The sequence below is a fragment of the Pygocentrus nattereri genome, chromosome 19 (assembly GCF_015220715.1).
Source record: "Pygocentrus nattereri isolate fPygNat1 chromosome 19, fPygNat1.pri, whole genome shotgun sequence".
Lineage (NCBI taxonomy): Eukaryota > Metazoa > Chordata > Actinopteri > Characiformes > Serrasalmidae > Pygocentrus > Pygocentrus nattereri.
This window is the reverse complement of record NC_051229.1, coordinates 11734129-11756019: the sequence shown is the minus strand read 5'-3', so window position 1 is coordinate 11756019 and position 21891 is coordinate 11734129. Positions and strand designations below refer to the sequence as shown.

At 39.5% G+C, this 21891-nt stretch overlaps 1 protein-coding gene across 1 annotated transcript in view; it reads left to right on the top strand.

Moving 5' to 3' along the window:
* Positions 1-21891, top strand: part of hecw1b (HECT, C2 and WW domain containing E3 ubiquitin protein ligase 1b) — an 89917-nt gene that overhangs the window by 50880 nt on the left and 17146 nt on the right. Inside the window, exons 7-14 of the mRNA XM_017707409.2 lie at positions 3179-3321; positions 5373-5473; positions 5716-6066; positions 7963-8937; positions 10301-10402; positions 11907-12057; positions 17368-17483; positions 19623-19744. Coding sequence (XP_017562898.1) covers positions 3179-3321; positions 5373-5473; positions 5716-6066; positions 7963-8937; positions 10301-10402; positions 11907-12057; positions 17368-17483; positions 19623-19744 — 2061 coding nt within the window. The remainder of the gene's footprint in view (positions 1-3178; positions 3322-5372; positions 5474-5715; positions 6067-7962; positions 8938-10300; positions 10403-11906; positions 12058-17367; positions 17484-19622; positions 19745-21891) is intronic.

Genomic DNA, 21891 nt, shown 5'->3' with positions numbered 1-21891 from the left:
ACTCATTCACAAAGTAATGTTACAGCAATTCTCAGAAGTTTTTTTTTTTTAAAAAAGGTCCTAATGGTGTGCAGAATGTAAACAGCATGTAAATTTGTCTTTTTGCCATGTCAGTGAGCTAAATTATTTCCATATGATAACATCTTTCTCACCAGCCTAGCTAAACACCGTACCACTACAGAACTGAGCGTCAACTTTTTTTGCAAGTTTAGATGCATGTATGCTGGTTTTGTACCAACGTATGCATAACTGCATTTTCGGAAAGGAAGATTTTACTGTGGAGGTTATTTTTTATAAGCTCACAGCTTTCTTTTGTTTTTGTTTCTAAACGCTGGTACTGCTTCATTAAAGTCGTTTTTGGTATTCACAATACCAAAAAAATCAACTACAATGGACAGAAATAGGATCTCCAGGATTACTACTGTCAATGAGGGGTGTCCGTAACATTGGACTGTACGCCTAAGAAGAATAACACATCGGCTTCTTTTGAAGGAAATGAAAATATTTGTACATTAAACATTGCTGTGTAATGACATACAATTAGCTCTGTCTTGACTCTTGAGTATAAACAAAATGATTTCACTAGAATGTCTTGGCCAGTCAGGTTTTAGAACTGGACCTATCCGTCCCGAACAAGTACTGACTGCAGACCTTGTGAATTAGGGGCATTTCACTCTGTGTAATACGTCACAGTGCATTTATCACAGAATCACATGTTGGCCGAGTGAATCTGTGTGTAAATCAGCCCCATCTTAGCAATATCTTCTTTTTCTTATGTGACCTTTTGGTAATGCTATTGTCAACAGAAGCACAATAGAAAATAATCCATAGAGAATAATCAGCATCATGTAAAAGAATATAGATGGCAAAAATGAAAACTTATTCTGCTTTTTTCATTAAAAGAGTGTGAGGCCTTGGCCAGTCACTAATAGCTGATCACATGTAGCTCTTAGAATCATTCAATTTGAAACCATTTTATTATCATTAGGTATTTACCTGCTGAGTGCCATTAAAACCATAAAACCCTGTATCTGTCCATATATAATCCCATAAATGACTTTCCAGTCCACTGCATATAGAAATCACACAGACGTTCAGGCACACTTACACTAAAAGTCAACACACGCTTCATGTTCTATTCTCTGAGTTTTTAATAATGTATTTATCCTCTCTCCCCCTTTCTCTCTCTCTCTCCTGCTCTTTCCTACTTTCTCTCTCTCTCTGTCTCTCTCTTCTCTGTCATTCTCTCCCTTTTCTCTCCCTAATTTTTCTTTCCCCCTTTCTATCTTTCCCTTATTTTTCTTTCCCCTTCCTCTCTCTTTCCCTCATTTTTTCCCCTTTCTCTCTTTCCCTCATTTTTTCCCCTTTCTCTCTTTCCCTCATTTTTTCCCCTTTCTCTCTTTCCCTCATTTTTTCCCCTTTCTCTCTTTCCCTCATTTTTCTTTCCCCTTTAACTCTCCCTCATTTTTCTCAATCTCTTCCTCTCTTACATTCTCTCCTCTTTATTTCTCCCTGTTTTTCTATGCACTTTCTCTCTTTCCCTCATTTTTCTTTCCCCTTTCTTTTTCTTTCCCTCATTTTTCTTTCCCCTTTCTCTCTCCCTTTTTTCTCACTCACTTCCTCTCTAATATTCTGTCCTTTCTTTCTCCCTCTGTTTTTCTATGCACTTTCTCTCTTTCCCTCATTTTTCTTTCCCCCTCTCTCGCTTTCCCTTTTTTCTCTCATTCTCTCTTCATCTTTCATTCTCTCCTCTGTCTTTCTACTCTCCCTCTTTTTTTCTCTCCCCACTTTCTCTCTCTCTCTCTCTCGCATCAGGAGCACATCTCTCATTTGTTCTGTTTTGTTGCGTGCCGCTCACTCACTCCTCTCTCTTCCCCATCACTCGTTCGCCGTTGTCAAATCTCCCTGAGTGCTCATGTTTCCGCGGTGACTGGAATGCTGGCCAGATGCCACTGTGTGTGTGTGTGGTGTGTGTCATGTGCTGCAAACGACCTGGAGCATCAAAAAGACAAGCACACTGCACAGCAGCCCTGCTGAACACTCGTCTTCTGCATTCAGAGCCTTGCTGAACGCATCAAGGACGCACGGATTATTGCGCCTCATGTTCGCTGTCAAGACAGCGCAGAACCTTCAGCACCACAGAGAGCGACAGAGAGAGAGCGCAGTGGGGCAGGGCTCATCTGTGCCGAAACTCTGCACTCTGGTTACACACTCCTGTACACAGCCATACGACTACAAAAATAAAGGTGCAGAGAGGGCTCTTTGGAGCAGAGCCGTAAAAGAAATAACCCTTCCTGAAAGAATAGGGCTGTAGTGATGCACGTTTTTAGGTTCTGTATAGTTTTGTTTCTGAGATTGGATCGATTTTTGATAACACAATGATCCCAAAAAATCTTAAACCCCAGAATGTGTAAGTGACTTCTAAGCATGTGTGTATAAATATCAACCACTTTACTCTGATAGTAGGCTGTCCATCTTTGACAGTGATCACTGACAGCAATTTCTACCAAAAATGTAAACAGAAGAGAGGGAGGAACATATTTTATCTCAAATCGACTTATAACACACTGCATTACAAAATGTGGGGTTAAAAACAACTCCATTTGGGTCAATCCTGTTATCCAGCGCTCAGTCAGTATACAACACACGCCTGGGTTAATCTAACCCAGCATTGCTGGCACCTTCGGACCAGCCAGATTATTGTCCTGTGTACAAGCTCTAACTAGTTTTTAACCTCCACAAACAGAATTTAAATGCACAGACTTTTATTTAAAAAACCAAACTTAGATACATATTACAAACTTCACTTAAATTAAAATTACTAGGCCTGATATAAAATGATTTTTTAGAAAATGCATTTACTAAACTAATTTACAAAGTATAACTATAGAAAGAAAAATTGGTAAATTGGACTGTGAGCGTAATTTGAAATCATGAGCTAAATGAGAAATGTATGGTAGCAGAAAAGATTTTTATGTTAGCTATATATCTTTTTGTTTTCACTCCTTTGTCTGAATCTGCCTTGTGAGATGAATTTTATTTAAAATGCTGTTTGGTTTACACTTTGTAAAATGAGGTACTGTGGTTAGCATGAAGTAACCTTAGATCTTATCACTTCCCATCTATTTCTCTCTGTCTTCCTGTCTTTCTTTCTCTCTCTGCCTCTCTCTCTTCACAGCGGTTTAATTTTGTGTCTCTTCCCACGGATGTTTTGGAGATTGAGGTAAAAGATAAATTTGCCAAGAGTCGGCCCATCATAAAGCGCTTCCTGGGTAAACTGTCCATGCCTGTGCAGAGGCTACTGGAGAAGCATGCTATTGGGTAAGTTGTGCCTGTACACCACACATAATATGTAGTCTTAACATCAACCAGAAAGCAGCTTGAACAATATGTTATATACACCAGTAAGCCAAAATATTATGACCACTCGCAGATGAAGTGAATAGTGTTGATTGTGTTGTAACAATGGTGCAGATCAAGGTCTGCATCCATCACAATGACTACTAGAGCCCTTAAGCAAAAAGTTGGTTCTCGTAATCATTGTGTTGGATGCAGGGGAAATGGGCAGACATGAAGACCTGAGCAACTTTGACAAGGGCCAAATCTTTATGGCTTGGCGACTGGGTCAGAGAAACAGGAGAGCTTGTGGGGTGCTAATGGTCAGCAGTGGTGAATACCTACAGTGGTCCAAGGAGAGACAAACTATGATCTGGCGACAGAGTTTTTGGTTGTCCAAGGCTCATTGATGTAAGTTAAAGTTAAGTGATACATTTGTAATCCCACAAACGGGCAATGAAGGCTATACCATCTGGTCTAAAGTGACAAAAGGGAACAAGTTACAGAACTTTATAGTGATGATTATGGATGGTCACAACACACAGTGCATCACACCCTGCTGCATAAGGGGCTGCGTAGCTGCACACTGGTCAGAGTGTCCGCTAACACCTGTCCACTGTTGAAAGCCTACAATGGGCACACAAGTGTCAAAACTGAAAAAGCAATGTAAGAAGGTTGTTTGGCTGAATGAGACCTGTTTTCTTTTACATCACATTGATGTGCACTGCTTACCTTGGGACGTGATGGCATCAGGTTGCGCTATGGGAAGATGGTAAGTCAGTTGAGGGAGTTTGACAATGTTCTGCTTGGCATTCACGTGGACATCATTGGGGATTAGGTTCACCCCTTCATGGCAGAGGTATTCATCAGTGGCAGTGGCCTCTTCAGGAGGATAATGTGCAGTGCCACACATTGTTCAGGAAGAGTTTGAGGAACATGATGAAGAGTTCAAAGTGTTGCCCTGGCCTCAAATTCCCCAGATCTCAATACAAACAAGCATTTGTTGGATGTGCTGGAACAAGTCCGATCTGCAGGTCCACCTTGCAGCTTACAAGGACTTAAACACCTAACATCTTGGCACCAGATACCAAAGGGCACCTTCAGAGGTCTTGTAGGTTACATGCCTTGGCAGATCAGAGCTGTTCTGGTTTTACACAGAGGACCAAAGGCATATAAGGTAAAGGCATATTGGGTGGTCCTTATTGGCTCTTCATTAATGTTATTAACTATTTTGGTGAAGTTATTCAATAAAGGCATGTGTGCTTTGGGAGATAAAAATGAAATGTTGGAATATTGTGCCCCCTTTTGCTCAGTGATGTGGATTTCCTAACTGAGCAAGCTGTTTATACCGTTTAGTGGACATGAGTTTATCAGATATAGCTGTGCTACTTTTCTCAGTCTGGTTCATTTTGTGTGCCGTTTGGGGAGCTTTTGATCAATTTTTAACATGTAATTTACAACATTTTAACAGGAATATAGATCTACATCACTACCACGTGTAACAGCAGAGAAGAAAACTATGGAAGAAAAGTTAAATTTACCATATAAAAAAGCTCAATTTTAGCATAATCTATCACTTAGAACTTAACATCATTGCCAGAATACACAAGCTGTTTGTTGTGAGACTTTTTGTACGAATTTCCTAGTATTAATCCCCAACATTGTGAAAGTCTGCATTTAATCTGCAACTCAAATTTAACTCATAAAGACATACACAAGAAAATAATCCTGCTAGTAACTTTATTTTTATAATGTACCTGTAATATAATTGTTGACTTTTTTTTCTGTAACTGTAACAGTTTTGTATCCTGACTACGGAACGTCATTACCTGTATTCCTTTACTACCCAAACCTGGTAGTCATGCTGTGTCGTTAGCTTGGTGTGCTATGCTAATGAAGGTCATGTCATCCAAATTATAGGGACAGTGCGTTTTAACACATTACAACGTGTATCACAATTCAAGGAGTGACTGAGTATTCTCTAAGTAGTCTCTCCTGCATTTTCTCTTTCTAATTTCTCTTTCTCTCTCTCTCAGTGACAGAGTGGTCAGCTACACTTTGGGTCGAAGGCTACCGACAGAGCATGTTAGCGGTCAGCTGCAGTTTCGATTTGAGATCACTTCATCCATCCACCCAGGTTTGTCTTGTTCATCACTTTACAATCACCTACACTATTGTCCATCTACAAATTTGCTTCTTACCGGTTAGCGTATTTCTTTGGACTGGCATTGGAATCATTTTATACCTTTGTAATCAAACAGCTTAATTTTAAACTATTAAAAAAACTTTTGAGCACTGATTCCAAACTCTTTTTTCTAGTTCATAGCTGCAATGAAGCTGTGAATACTGTTAACTTTCACTCTCCTCCTTGTCCCACAGATGATGAGGACATGTCCCAGAGCACAGAACCCGAATGCTCAACGGTGCCAGAGGAGCCCGAGCAGGAGGCGCTGGAGGCACTGGAAACTGGGGTGCGGCTGGGTCCTGCCCAAGCTGAGGACGCTATGAGCCTGGACCAGGGCACTCTTGAACTGCCACTGGATGGAGATGTGGACTCTGTGACCGTGCCCATGGAAGTTGAGCCTGGTCCAGAGTCCTCGGAGGTGGATGAAAATAGGACAGAGATCCGGGAGGAGGAGAGAGAGGTGGTCCAGGAGGTGGAGCCTGTTGCTGAGGAGAGCAGCGAGCAGGAGCAGGGGACTGACCTGGAGACCCAGCAGGACAGAGAAGGTGAACAGATTTGAATCTGAAAAGACATCTTGAAAAAAATCATGCAGTTTTCTGTGCACATAGGTAACACTTTACTTAAGCCCTGCTACACAACACTGACATAACCATGAAATAAATGCGTTACAGCAGATGTCATATGCGGTTGTCATGACTGATTATGTTGAGTAATATAACATTATGTTACCGTTACTGTTAAGTGTCATGATGTCATTAAGTGTTTGATGTCATGACTGTTAACTAAAGTACACAGCAAAAAATTATCATGTAAAATTATCATGACCTCCAACTTCATGACATCTGTCATAACAAATACTGGTAATGCTAACATGTCACTGATATATTACTGAACAAAACCTGATATGACAGCTCATGACAGCATATGACATATGCCATGACCTGTTTATGTATGTTATTGCAATGTTATGTTACTGGCTTCAACTAAATGAATGGTGAGTTCTGTAAAAATGAACAATGTGGAGCAGACACTGAATGGGAAACAGAAAACCCAGAGCGTGATTCCAGAACTCTATGAGCAGGTAGCAGAACTTGCTGCCTCTCTTGTCCACTCTACTCACACGCTCTGAAAAAAGCAGAAAACATTTAGAAAATGTATTAGTGTGAAAATATTTTAATCTCGGAAGAAACCTGTCCAAACACTTTTGAATATGTCAGCATATGTCTTCAGTCATTACACTACCATTAAATTATCACTCAGGGCTTGAAGCTCTGTAGTGCATTGACAATAAATGAGTAGAGTTCTGCTTTGGGGTTGGCATTTCAGTCAAATTTGATGTTGATTGGTAAAGAATTATTTTAAAATTACGTTTTTATTTGAATTAATATTATTAATACCATCCCACCTCAAGAGTCAGTAGGTTAACATGTATCTTACTATTCCTTATTAAACCCAGATCCGTACGTTTAATTCATTGTAAGAGTCATGTGGCTTAAAATATACACAGAGAAAATCAGCCAATCTGAGGTATTTAAGATAAACAGACAAACGCTAATTGTCTGTTCTTACTTCAGGTAATGTTACTAGCCTCGTCACATCATAACTCATTTCATGTCATGCATTTTAGCTCTAAAACAATGAGTTTGTGAAATGTTTGTCCCTAACAAATGTGATATATTTGCTGTATGCTGTTGAAAGTTTTATTCCATAAATCATTTCATTAACACTAGTAGATGTAATGTAGTGAAAATTGTAGTATAAAATGAAATGAGTTAGCCCTATAGGTTACTAAGACAAGTGTAGTTATTGAGCTTGATGTGAGAAGTTTTTATTTTGTGGTGGGAAACACATGATAATTGTCTTAAATGTTGTATTTACAAAAGTTGTTAGCTACAGTTGCTAGCTAGCTGTGGCCCCAAAAAAGCATTTGTGCCATTCTTAAAGCCCAGAGTTTTTGTTCAAATTGAAAGAAGTAGCATTACTGGTACAGGAGAAAGAAAGCACGCCAAAATATGTTGTGCAAGTTCTGCTTTGAGTTGCTCTGTTAAAGTCTGTAAAAGGCAGAGGTGTTGGGATGGATTTCACTTGTGAGTTTTTTGGACCACATCTTACGTCTTTAAACATTAATGTCATGCACAGGTTCAAAAATAGATTCGGCTCGATATTTATGTCTCAAATGCAAAATCAACATTACACTGATGAAAATATGATAACAGATAATATACTTACATTCTTATAAGACACATCCTTCCCAAAGTTTTGACTGAGTTCTCTGTAAATACTTGTTCAGTGTCCTTGCAATCATCAGATTCATCCACTTAGAGTCTGAAGCACAATCTGACAATCACAACCGATACTTGCATATTACATGCATATTAAATTTTCTTTTTCTTCTGTCTCTGGTGCCATCATCCATTTGTTTGTTTTATTTCCTTCGTTAGTGACCGAAATGGACTTAGGAGCAGCAGCTTCAGAGACACAGGGAGCAATTCATGGCGAGAATGATGGGGAAGGTGCTAGAGCTTCTCCTGTGGGTGCAGAAGGCACACTGGTGCCCTCTGCTGCAGCAGAGGACATGGAACGGGCAATAGAAGAATCTGAACCCCAGCTTGCCTCCTCAGAGGATGGAATTCAGACAGAGGGTGAGGGAGAGGAAGCGGAGCTTGATGATGGCTGCCCGCTTCGGGTCAGAACCACTCCACGTAGGAAAAATCGACCATGTTCGCTGCCCGTTTCTGAGCTGGAGACGGTCATAGCTTCGGCTTGCGGAGAACCAGAAACACCTCGTTCACACTACATCCGCATCCACCACCTGCTGCACAGTTTGCCCTCTAACCAGCAGACTGGGGAGCCAACTGGGAATGCTATAGGTTCTGAAGAGCCTGACCAGCCAAGAGGTGAGGAAGATGAGGATGAGGATGAAGATGAGGTCATAATACTAGAGCCCCACGTCTTAACACCTGATGGAATGTCCCACCCTCGCCGGACACTCCCCCGCAGCCGCTCCCACCAGCGCCTCTCTGACCTCATCCAGCTGCTGGATGGAGAAGGCCGGCCGCCAGGGGCCGAGAGTCAGGTTGGAGGTCAAAGGTCACCAGGCGAGAGCGAGGGTGACCTTAGCCCAGTGCCCTGCTGCAGTCATATGGTGCAGAGGGGCATGGGACCCATGCGGGCAGCGTCACTGGACAGTGCTCGACGATCTGAAAGCACCGTGTTTTCATCACAGGAGGACGAGGATGAGACAGAGGCTGTGAACGGCATACTAGGATTGGAGGCGGAGCTAGAGCAGGGGGCGGAGAGTCGAGAGCCAGGGGACAGCAATGCTCAGTGGAAGGAGGTGCCCGCTGCTCACGTCCAGAGTCCGCATGGAATTGTGGGTAATGGAGAGTCTCCGGTAGCTGGGACAAGTAGCAGGAGTGAGTATGAGCAAATTTTATTTGGTTATTTAATTAAATGTGTCATCACTTTCATAACGAATTTCCTCAGGAACAGTAACTACAGAACAGAATGGTAATTCTGTGTGTAAATTAGAGATATACATTTGGTTAACTTGAAGGAAGGACAAAACAACAGCAAAAAAAATACAGTAGTCAGAGAGGCATCGGGAGGTTTCAGTTTTTGATTAGTAACTGAGGCTGCCTCTTCAGATGAGTTAATAAGCTGCTAGCTACTAGAGCAAACCAACTGAAACAGTGTTGAATGCTGATGAGAACTTGTTGTCTTCTTCAGGTGGTCTTTTTTTCTCAGTGGATGATGTGCTAACATGTTAGTTTGTTAGAATATTATTAGAATTTGTCTTCCACGTAGTTGAGAAACCTCAAGCCTTGTGGTCTCAGCCCCCCTCAAAAAAACAGAAAGACATGCTTCGTGTATTTATTTGAAGTTATGACAAACCTAATGCCCTAAGAAGAATTTCAAGCATTATACTGGATTGACCAGTATATTTGCCACTACTGCCTGTAGCTGATATCAGATGGTTAGGTTAGTGCATTGGTCATATTCTCAACCTGCTTGATGTAATTGTAATATAATTATACAAATATGAGCCAAATTGTAAAAAATAAGGCATTACACTGAACTGTTATCCATCTCTGTGTTTTCTCATGGGGAAATATAACAAATAGCAGAATAGTGATTTCAGTATTCGTTTACTGTCACCTCACGTGCTCAATGGGGGCTTGAGTACCTATAGACCTAATGTAACAAGATTTTATTCCATATGATTTTGAACCATTTTTACTGGCCCATTCATCATAATTTATTCCCATGAAGTCAAGAGCACCTGGAATTTATTGGTAATATAAAACAATATAAAGAATATTTATTTAATGCTTAGTGTCATTCATTCTTTATGGAGATCAGTGGTACATAAGGGTGAAAGACTCCCAACAGGAGCAGTGCTGAATTTTAATAGAAGCTGAATTTTGATGATGTTGGAACTGTTGTAAATTCTGTAGTTTACATGTGAGCACTTGTCTCTATAGACATCTCCTGAAATGTTTTGGCTGCAGTCTGATGTTTGTTGTTTGATGCTATCTGAAGAGCAAGGATATAATTATATGGCTATATATTGATATCATGGTGTGAAATTGGTTTTCAAAAATTGTTAATGTAATATGACAGTATACCCTAAATAGTATGGGCATTTAACATGGTCATCTTTTTATCTCACTCTGTAATGAGAAAACCGCATTATTAATATTGTATTTATCACAATCATGATGTAGATGGTATCAATCAGCTCTGCTTGATTACTGTATTTGTGGTGTGTTTGTACAGGAGAGTGCCCTCTTCCATGTAGCCATCCTTCAGTGAGTCAGCTCCCTGCTCTGAGGCCTGATCCCCACCACTACCCTACCATTGATGAGCCTCTGCCGCCCAGTGAGTGCCCCCTGCAGGGCTATAGCTTCACTAAGTCAGCTCACAACAACTACCTCACAACAACTACCAGATTTAATTAAATCATTTTGGAACAATTCACGATTATTTGTCTATTCAGTGTGTAGTTAATAAGGACATACAAAGCGCCACTGTATAAAGCACCAGATTTTAATTGAGTGCTGATAGCACGCTCTTGTGGAGAATATACTGCCTGCTAAATGTAAGTGAGTGAGTTACAAGCCAATACACTGAATACACAATTGTGACTGGTGGAACTATTTACACAGTAGTGGAATAGCATCAATAAAAACAATACACAAAGCATTGTATTCTCAGCACATTAAATCAAGAAATCAAGAAATGGATGAAGTTATCTGGATGGTGGATCATTCTCAGCACTGCAGTAACACTGATGTGATGGTGGTGTGTTAGTGTGTGTTGCACTGGTATGAGTAGATCAGACGCAGCAGTGTAGCTGGAGTTTTTAAACACTGTGACCACTTACTGTCCACTTTACTGGACACACCTACCTTGTTGGTTCGCCTTGTAGATGTAAGACCAGAGACAATAATTCATATGTTGCTGCACAGTTTGCGTTACTCATCCTCTGGTCCTTCATCAGTGGTCACAGGATGCTGCCCACAGGTTGGGTTTAAAAACTCCAGCATTGCTGCTGTGTCTGATCTACTTATACCACTTACACAACACACACCAACACGCCACCACCACGTCAGTGCCACTGCAGTGCCAAGAATGATTTACTAACCAAATAATACCTGCTCTGTGATGGTCCTGTGGGGGACCTGACTATTGAAGAATGGGGTGTGAGGGGGCTAACAAAGTGTGCAGAGAAACAGGTGGACTACAGTCTGTAATTGTAGAACTAGAAAGTTCATCTGAGATAGTGTGAGGTATCCTTCATGAGGTGGACAGTCGGTGTTTGTGTGTCTGTGTAGCAAGCAAGCAAGCAAAATTTATTTATATAGCGCTTTTTACAACAGGTGTTGTCACAGTGTGTGTGTGTGTGTGTGTGTGTGTGTGTGTGTACGATGTTAGTATGTAAAAATATAGGCATTATCTGAGAAACACCTGCAAAATGTGACCCTATACCTCTGGCTTTTAAACTATGATTTCTGGCTGTTCAAAGTGACTCGCAGTTGTGTTTACACTCCATATTTTTTCTGATTCAGTAATGCTACTTATTTCACATTGAACAAATCCAGTCTTCCATAGTGCAGCTTTAAGGATACTGGCATGTCATTGAAATTCATAGTACTCCAGTATATACACACAAGTATTCATTACACATTCTCATACTGAATCTGTCTTACAGACCCATGCACTCACACATGTATCTCGAGCTGAGCTGCAAAGATCAATATCTCCTCTTCACTGTGACTGCTTATCTCTGTTACCCTTTTCTCACCTCTCTCTCTCTCTCTCTCTCTCTCTCTCTTTTTCTCCCTTTCTCTCTACATCTTGTCTTGGCTGTGTATATGTGTAGACTGGGAGGCACGTATAGACAGTCATGGTCGTGTGTTCTATGTGGACCACATTAACCGCACCACGACCTGGCAGAGGCCCACCACTGCAGCCACGCCTGACGGCCTGCGCAGATCCAGCTCCATCCAACAGATGGAGCAGCTCAACAGGAGGTGAGTGGGGCTGGACACTTTTCTCTTTGTTAGAGCACCAGCCACTGAGACCATGGATGGGTCACCATGACAGAGCAGTGCACTTTGTTTGCAATATTGATCACCAAAATATTACTGAAAATGTACAAACACTAGAAGTCAGTAGTCACCCATGTATTTTCCATAAATTGTTTCCACTGCATTCAGGACTTTATTAAGGTTCTAAGGACGTAGCAGTGTAGTTTTGGACACGGTATGACTTACTGTAAACTGTAAAAATAAATAAAACTCTACAGTGTAGCTGAACTCGGGGGGCAGCAAGTTTAGACAAGTGTTATGCTGAATTCTAACTCCTGTTCACATGTACGCACATCACAAGCATGTGGATGGTACAGATTTTGTTTGCAATGTATGTTGTTTCTGTTTATCAATAACTGTTTATACATTTTCATAAACGGAGATTGCTGGAAAGCACTGCATGCTTGAACATGAAGGGCAGTCGAATTAGCTACACGGTGATTTGTTAACTTTTATAGTTCACAATAAGCAATACTGTGTCTGAACTACTATAATGACCGTACTGAAGACCTGGATGTGGTTTGACTGGGATAAGAAAAGTCTCTCTTTACACAAAAGATTATGGGTGACTATTGACTTTTTGTTTGTTAAAGCTAAATAGTCTTGCAATAAAATGTCAAAATATAACACTTTACAAATCATTTCAATGGTAGGTCGTATTAGAATGAGTAGTTAAAAATACAGTTTCACTTGCTTTCCTTCACTTAATTTTTTTTGCAGTGTAGTTAAGCATAAATAATAAGAAAAATAAATTCATTGTAATGTATTAAATGGAATAAAAAAACAAACAAAAATCTGGCACATTTTTTGGTCCAATATTTTGTATTTTGGTCTTAGTTTTGGCCAAGACTTTTCATCCTGGTGCTTCTCTAATAGGCTGTATAAAAATATGCTGGATAAAATATCAAATAAGATTATAAAACTGAATTAAATCTTAAATTCAATACAGTGCAATTTAACAGCATCATACATGTAAGCAAGTGCTCTCAAATATAAATACAAGTATAAAATAAACCTAAAAGCATCTAAACAATATTTAACGGTATATAATCACATATCTATAAAAAAGGCATTACAGATGGAATTTCAGTATTTTTTCCACATATCCTGTCATCATAAATGGGTTGTAATAATAATTAAGGGAGTTCATTTGTTCAGCAGCTATAGCTTATGGTCACTCCTCCACTCTCTCACTTTCCTGTTCCAGTGCCACCTCTAGATGCAAACTCTGGCTGCATTTGTGTCAGACTTATTCAGAATGGGCCGCCTGCGTTGGACGATTAATGAAAACGAAACGTATTAGTGCTGTACAGATGTCATCTGTAGCCTAGACTGACCTGTGATTCAGCCTCCTGTTACTTCCCTTCACCTCATTATTCATCCTTCCTCTGTTTTGCTGGCAGGTGTTTGAAAATAGGATCTTTTGCACCACCTGGTGGACAGAAATGTTACAACAAGGACTTAAATATTAAAATAGAAATACATTGAGTTCCAGCATTTAAAAATGCCAAAAATTGTGTAGCAACAGATGGTACAGTCAGTAATTGTAGACTTATGTTGGTGTGTTTTTTTTACCACTGTCCTAAATAATTTAGTTACTTGAGTAGTGGTTTGTTACGTTGGTGTTCAATACTATATTTAGTATTCAAAAGGTTTGTCTGTTTTCAAGGCATTAAGGACTGTAGCCTAAACTACAACACATTTCATCAACAAAGTCTTTTAAAAGGACAGTAATTGTTGCTGTAAGGATGATATTAAAAATAGATAAATTATATTGCTTTAGTGGAAGACCTGTCCAGGATGTATCCTGCTTTCCACCCAATGACTGCTGGGATAGGCGTCAGATCCCACTGTGACCCAGAAGGATAAGCGGCTTAGAGGATATGTGTGTGTGTGTGTGTGTGTGTGTGTGTGTGTGTGTGTGTGCTTTAGTGGAATACATCACAAATTCATAGCAGACACACATCGCTGTGCCTCAGAGTGCAATAGACTGCAGCGCTTTCTGTGTTGCCACTGAAGCTAAAAGAACAAAGATGCTTGAGAAATATAATTTAACTTATCAGTAAAAAAAGTGCTTAGTGCAAAATTTATGATAAAATATTTGTTCTGGAGACATGACAAGTGTTTTGAATCATCTCAAATGTGTAAGTAAAGTGGTACTCATCGGAGTACCATTAGCCTCTGGTGAGAGTGGCGCTAAAACCAGGGAGCTCAGAGCTTCAAACCTGTTTGTAGGGGCGGAGTTCTAGGAGTGGATGAGGAGGCAACAGTGGTTTGCAACAGATTGCTCCTATTTCTGATAAATGGTGAACTATCCATCCATCCATCCATTTCCCAAGCCGCTTCTCCGTTAGGGTCACGGGTAAATGGTGAACTAGCCAAATAAAATAAATCTATTAAATAAATAAAAGGAATAACTAAAACAAACTAAAACTGAAGCCTTGATGATAATAAATAAAACAATAATTCTGATTTGTTACTTCTTTAGTGTGAAAAGTATGTAGTGAAGGTGGACATGGAGATGGTTGGATGTAGTGAAGGTGGACATGGAGATGGTTGGTGTGAAAGTAGAGGAGGCAATTGATAGGGCAAGATGGAGGCAGATGATCCGCTGTGGCGACCCCTAAAGGGAGCAGCCGAAAGAAGAAGAAGAAGAAGACTTCTTTAGTGTGAAAAGTACATATTTGTACCTTTTGGAGAAACAATTGTTTAAAACAGAACAATAAACACAGACAACTTAGAAAGTATAATTTCAGTGGATTATGGTACATTTATGTTCCTTGACGAAATGTACCCTTGAGGGTACCCCGCCAGTGACAAGAGGGGTACTGCCCCAGTGACAGTCCCACTTGTCTTTTTTCCGAGAGTGTAGCTAAAGCATACTGCCACAGGCCGCAGGCATTGAAAAGTTTCTTTTCATTGATATCTTACTTCTTAAGTTTGATCATTGCAGACAAGGATAATGGAACTTTTATCTTTAACTCGGCTGGCTGGTCATTTAATATCTGGCTTTGGATATGGGCTTAATCCACACTGTCCATTCAGACCTCACTTTTACAGACCCCCTAGTGAAGTAAAGTTCTAGCTGTGAGTCAAAACAGTGATTCATTATTGCTTGCAGGAACTCCCAGAGGCTCAGGCCAATAGGCATGCACTCATAAAAGCCTTTGGATAATCCAGGCCTGATATATGTATCTGTATTTCTAATATAATGACCACTGAACACAAGTACCCCGAGTTTCTAACAAACTAGGAGTGTACATTATAATGAGGACGGTGGCTGTAGTGAGGCATCTTTTAATAGTTGCCACGTGAAGTCTGGTCACTCTTGCCCTGTTATCAGTCTGCATTTAGTGCATTCAGATGCGGAGAAGTTACAGCGACAGCATGTGAATACAGCAGTACAGTATGTTTACATTCAGCAGTGTACAGTCTCTTTACAACAGAGGTTGACTCAGAAGAAGCAGCAGTGAGGGCTTACACAACAGCCTGAAGCTCCTAACAGAATCGGTGCAAGAGCAGGCGAGGGAGTTTAATTAGAATGGTTTGGTGGGGAGGGATTTGGATTTGGAGCATCGAAATCCCCTTTGTTTAGACTGGAGTGCATGTCGGATGATATTTTCTTTTCCTTTTTTAACTGGGTTTGCCTGTCCTCTTCGTGGGAGATGTTCCTTTTCACAGTCCCAGTATTGCATCGAATCCTTATTGGATTTTGGTGTTTAGCTCAGTCTCCCTGCTTGACTTGAATGTTAGAGTTGATTGTTGATCATCTACATAATGTTTCACATTGAAGAAAACCCTCAAAATAAGGTCTAAGAGGCATCGTATCTCGTGACCTGATTAGGAAGAAGACTAGAGCTGTCATGATTACTCTAGTAAAGTCATTATTAACACATTAGTGATTAAAATGTACCTGTACCTTCTTCATGAGTCAGCATAGATTGATCGGCAGTTTATATGATGAAAATGCATAAATAGCAATGCATGGTTTTGGTGTTTAATTGCTTTAAAAAATGTACAGATTAGACACATTTGACTGATCAAACCGGTATTTGACGTTATTTATTATACTCTGTAAGAGGGGAACAGATGTTGCTGGGATGCCTAATTGTCTGTATTTATTTTATTGCATTTGCAACTTTTCATTTAATGCCTTTTTTGGATGTGTTGCCATTTTTTTCATGCTGTAAAAAAACACAGAATGTCTTCAAGTGACAAAGATATCCTGTGCTGGGAAGGCTACTCTATTTTGGGAAAGTGAAAGCAGCAGGAAGAGTTTCTCTCCCTCTTCAAGGAGCTGACACTCATACAGCTTGGATGCCTGTAGTCTAGTTTTTGGAGCTGCTTTTGGAAAAGCAGTACCATGCATGATGAAGCAGAGGGCAGCCTAGATACAACTGAGATACAACTGTCTGGTCAGTTTATTTGTTGCAATGTCAGAGGCAGAGACAGCAGATTGTTGGAGTGAGTTCATGTCATGTGTTGAAGTTTGAAAAATCAAACAGGAAGTTATGAGCTTCCTCTTTATAGTTAATGAATTATGTACTAATCAGGAATTTAATCATTATTAGTGTATAAAGTGACTATGTATATTAATATACACCGATCAGGCATAACATTATGACACATTATACACTCATTATCCATTTTATCAGCTCCACTTACTATATAGGTGGTTGGGATAGTGTAGTGGTTAGTGGTTAGGATAGTGTAGTGGTTAATACCTCTGCCTTCTACACTGTAGACTGGGGTTCAATCCTCACCTGGGCAAACACCCTACACTATACCAATAAGAGTCCTTGGGCAAGATTCCTAACGCTGCCTTGGCCTACCTATGTAAAATGATCAAATTGTAAGTCGCTCTGGGTAAGAGCGTCAGCCAAATGCCATAAATGTAAATATAGGTGCTCTTTGTAGCTCTGCAGTTACAGACTGTAGTCCATCTGATACTTTGTTAGCCCCATTTACCCTGTTCTTCAGTGGTCAGGACCCCATGAACCCTCAAAGAGCAGGTAATATTTGCATGGTGGATCATTCTCAGCACTGCAGTACACTGATGTGGTGGTGCTGTGTTAATGTGTGTTGTGCTGGTCTGAGTGGATCAGACACAGCAGTTCCATTTCTAATGTAAACAATGATGATAGTCCTAAAAAAGATATGATTGATTATCTTTATTTCTGATCCTGTGGTGTATCTATTGTGATAGATGAGAAGCTTCCAGGCTTATGTTCATGTATCTGATCTCTGTTTCAGGTATCAGACCATCCAGAGGACCAGAGAGGCCCCGGAGCGGAGAGAGGAAGAGGGGGGCAGCCCACGAGCTGAGAGAACGGCCAATCCAGAGACTGACTCGCCGCCTCAGGCGAGCGGTGAGTACTTCACAAATATGTACACATGCAAACAAATAAAGCATGAAATATTTGTCTGAACTTGACATCTGATATCAGAATTGGACGTAATTTTCCAAAAATGTGGTGGGTTTGGGTCACGTTCGGGTTCACACAGCCCATCTCCTATTTTACCCTGCATTTCCTCCTGCCTTCTTCCTTAGGCAGCTTAAGTCTTCCTCCTTATTCTCATTATTACCAAATAGCTTTTAATCTGGCACACTTGAGTCATTCAGCTCCAAAGTCCATGCTTATTAAAAAATAGATGCATAATGAATAAACAGCAAATGAATCCTGGAAAGTACAGATTAGTGCAACCAAAATCTAATGTACGAGGCATTGGGACAGGATGCAAGTGCGAGTTGCTTTTATTTACACACAATGCAGAGTTCACAAACACCAGGGCATAGGAGAGTGGGACAGATAAATCCAGAACAAGATAAAACAAAGCAAACAAGAACTAAACAAGGAAACAATGCCAACCACAAATGGAACCACACAACAGGATATAAAGACACACCACGCAAGACAAAGGGACCGAGCAAACACAGGGGTATAAATACAAACAGAAAATGAGAAACACCTGAGACTAATGAGAGAGCGGGGCTGGGAGACAAAGAACAGGTGAAGATGGGGCAGGTCGGGGAGGAGCCAACATGACAACAAAAGCACATGGCAGATAAACAAACTAAAAAAAAACACAGTACTAGGGAACCAACAAATAGGCAAACAGAAAGACCAGGACAAATCATGACAGAAAATCATGTTTAATTTATTTATGAAGTATGTTTATGTGCTCTGTATAAAGACATAGAGCCTTAGAATTAAACCATTAAAGGCTAATATCCTGCTGTATCAGCATTGCACAGTATGAGTGTCACGATTGGCCCCTCCCAGTCCTGTTTATGTGTTCATGTTGTTTTGGTTTAGCCCATGTGCATTTGTTTTGGTCCAGCCCCCTCATTTCATGACTCCACCCTTGATTGTCTCCACCTGTTTCCCACCTGTCCCACATTTACCCTGTGTTATTTAAGCCCTATGCTTTGCCCTTTGTTTCGCTGGTCTTTGTTGTTTGAAGTGTTGTTTGGTCTGAGCCGTTTTGGGTGATTTTGGTACACAAAATAATTTGGCGATGTGTTTCAGGTTCAGACTCAAAACGTGATGCTATGGGTCAGGTTGAGTCTGACATTGGCAGAAAATTCTCAAACTGTGTTTGAATTTGAACCAAAGTTTCAAGCTCAATTAAAGCTCTATCTTTTGGGCAACCCTGGTCAAATGTGTTTGTTGGTTTTTTTTTGAGTGAAAATAAGTGAACACCTCCTCTACAGAGAACACACTTCTGCACATTTTAATACAGTTACTGTTTATTTGCTGAGTTTAACATATAGGGGAAAAAAATAAAACACGTGGTTTGTGCCAAAGTGCCTAATTAGTTTCCAGTATCTTAAATTACAGCAAATAAAATGTTCAGAAGTGTGTTCTCCGAAGAGGATGTGACTTATTTTCACTCAGTAAGTCAACAAAACATGTACATGGCCTTATTCATACCGTGCTTACACCTCACAGTGTAACGTACAGTAACGAGAATGGGTGTAAATTTCTGACCTCATAATGATTTGATTCATTTACAGTTCTTTAGAGGAAAGAATCAATTCAGTGTCTGGTTTAAAGTGTGTTCTTTGATTTCATCATGAATTGTTTTGATTATTTTAGTACATTTAAAATCTTCATGTTAAATATACTGAATAAGCAAATAACAAATGTTTACAACAAATGGGAATTTTACAGTTTTTACACATTTTTTACATATATTTTTACATTTTAATTTTACATTTACTTTTTAAATAAAATTCTAAAAACTTTTTAAAATCATTTATAAACAGTCATTCCAAAGCGAATGCTGTTGAATTGCCACTGTACTGTACTGTTAAACCTGCCTCCACACTCTGTTAGTCAAAAATGCTAACATGGCCTTGAATAAATGCGATCTAATAGACACCACTTAGCCTAAGGTAAAGATTCAAAATCCTAACTGTCACCGACCAACTTTTATTCATTATTACTCACGTCGGCTTTATATTTGCCTGATGTATTCCTTTAATCAACCAATTTTTCTCTCAGAGCTGAGGAGAGACAGTCCTTGCTCCCCAGGACACTGTCAGAAGATCACACAGCTGCTGCAGAGTCCTGCCGTCAAATTCATCACACATCCGGAGTTCTTCACCGTCCTCCATGCCAACTATGTAAGCTCCATCTCCACAACACACACTCAGCACACACTGACAGACAGTCGATGACTTCAGGAAGGTAAGGAAAATGGATTTGTTTGGAATGTAAAAAGACTCTTGAGATGTAGCACCATAAATAGATTATATTAACCCCATTATATTAACCTGCAGGCTTATTACATACTAAAGCTTATTATTTAGTAACTGCAGGGACTTCAGTGCAAACTCCCTGAGCTATTCGTAGGTTATGGAAGTGTGTAATAAAACCTTCGGCCTTTTAGGGGGTTAAACTATTTTAAATTATAATAGTCATACACTTAATTTATGTCCAGTTTCCACTGGCACCCTGCTGGTCAACAGCACCGGAGGCGGTTGTTGTTTAGCCTCGACCGATCCGGTATAGCAATCATATTTGTGATCCGCATGATAGTTTTGGCACAAGTTTTACGCCGGATGCCCTTCCTGACGCAACCCTCACCATTTATCCAGGCTTGGGACCGGCACCAGAAGTACACAAAGTACACCCCTAATGGCTGGTTTATACACTTAATTTATGTATTATTTATATATACTCTATTATAGAATACAATATAAGATATAGAGTAGAATGATAAAATTATATCTAATGATATAATATATAATCTATATATCTACTTTTTTTGTTTTTCTTTTTGGCTGTTATTTACATGCACAATGCTTAATAAAAATACTTGCACTTTTATGTTTTCTGCACTGTTCTTATGTGTAAATATGGGTAATACGTGCAATTATATGTCTATTAATTATGAGAACACATTGTCCATTGTCTTTTACTTCTGTTGAAACTAAGGGCCTCATTTATCAAAGTATGCATAGAACCACCTGTATGCACCAGAAAATCCAAGATTATGAAACGTGCGTATGTGCAAATGTGCACAGTGAGCAATGATAAATCCTATGCATTCTAATACAGCCCTGCTCATGCACTGCAAGACACATTTATGAAAAGAAACGGCCCCAAATGACTTTACATGGTCAACAACTTCCCTTAAAAAGTAGTAGATCATTGACTGTGGTGGGTTACAGTGTTGTATTTACATATAAGACTTTTCATTATCTCATGTAAGAATTGAATTCTAGCACATAATAATTACATTTTGCTTGTGCAAATTCAACTTGAATATACAATTCAAAAATTGTTCCTCCCAATAAAATGAGGTGGGTGATATTTTAGTTGTAGTATTTTTCTATGTGGTATTATAGCGTCGCTGTCCTATGACAACCACGTATTTCCATTTTTGTTAGTTTAGTTTTTTGTTAGTTTGTTTAGTTTTCTACATCATTTCAACACCATAGCTGTCCTTTACATTGTATAAAAATTCTATGATGAATAGACTAATAGAAATGCTCTAAAATCACCCAGAACAAAATCTCTTTACATTGACTTACATGAAAAAGGTATAAGTGTTTTTGACGTCTCCTGTAAAGATATTATTTTGGAGATATTTGTTTTTCCTTGGAGAGCAACGATAGGTTCTATTTTGTGTATATTATATAAGTTATGAGCTCAATCTCATATTAACTAAATATCGAGATGCATATCATGTATGCATGAAAACACCTAATCAACTGCTGTCTGAATCATCACAGTCAATCTTTGCTTTACATGTACTATGAACCTAAATCAGCTGTCATCTGTCACCCGTCTGTATCTCATCTATATATGTACTATAGTCGGCCAAAATATAAATGATGATAAATTCTGTACTCAGTTTACCCCATTTAAACTTTTCTACCCCTAGGAATTTCTGCATATGAAAACCATGTATTTTTTTCTCTGCATCATTTGAGCTCAGCAGCTTTCCTTAACATTGTGCAAACATTTCAAGATGATTGGACCAATAGAAATGCTCTAAAAGTGGTTAGAATAAAATCTCTTTCCATTAACTTATATTGAAAGTAAAGAAGGTTGTTGCCCTTTCCTGTAAAGTTACAAATTTGGAGATACTTGTTTTTCTTTGGACAGTGACAATATGCATAGTTAGGAGTACTTAAAAAAATACATTTTCACGGTCATTTAAAAATATATAAATCATGTCACATGCATAGAAATGTGCATATGTATGGTTTACACACAGTAGACCCCAAGTTTTCCCCTTACAGATTGAAAAAGTAAATCTATC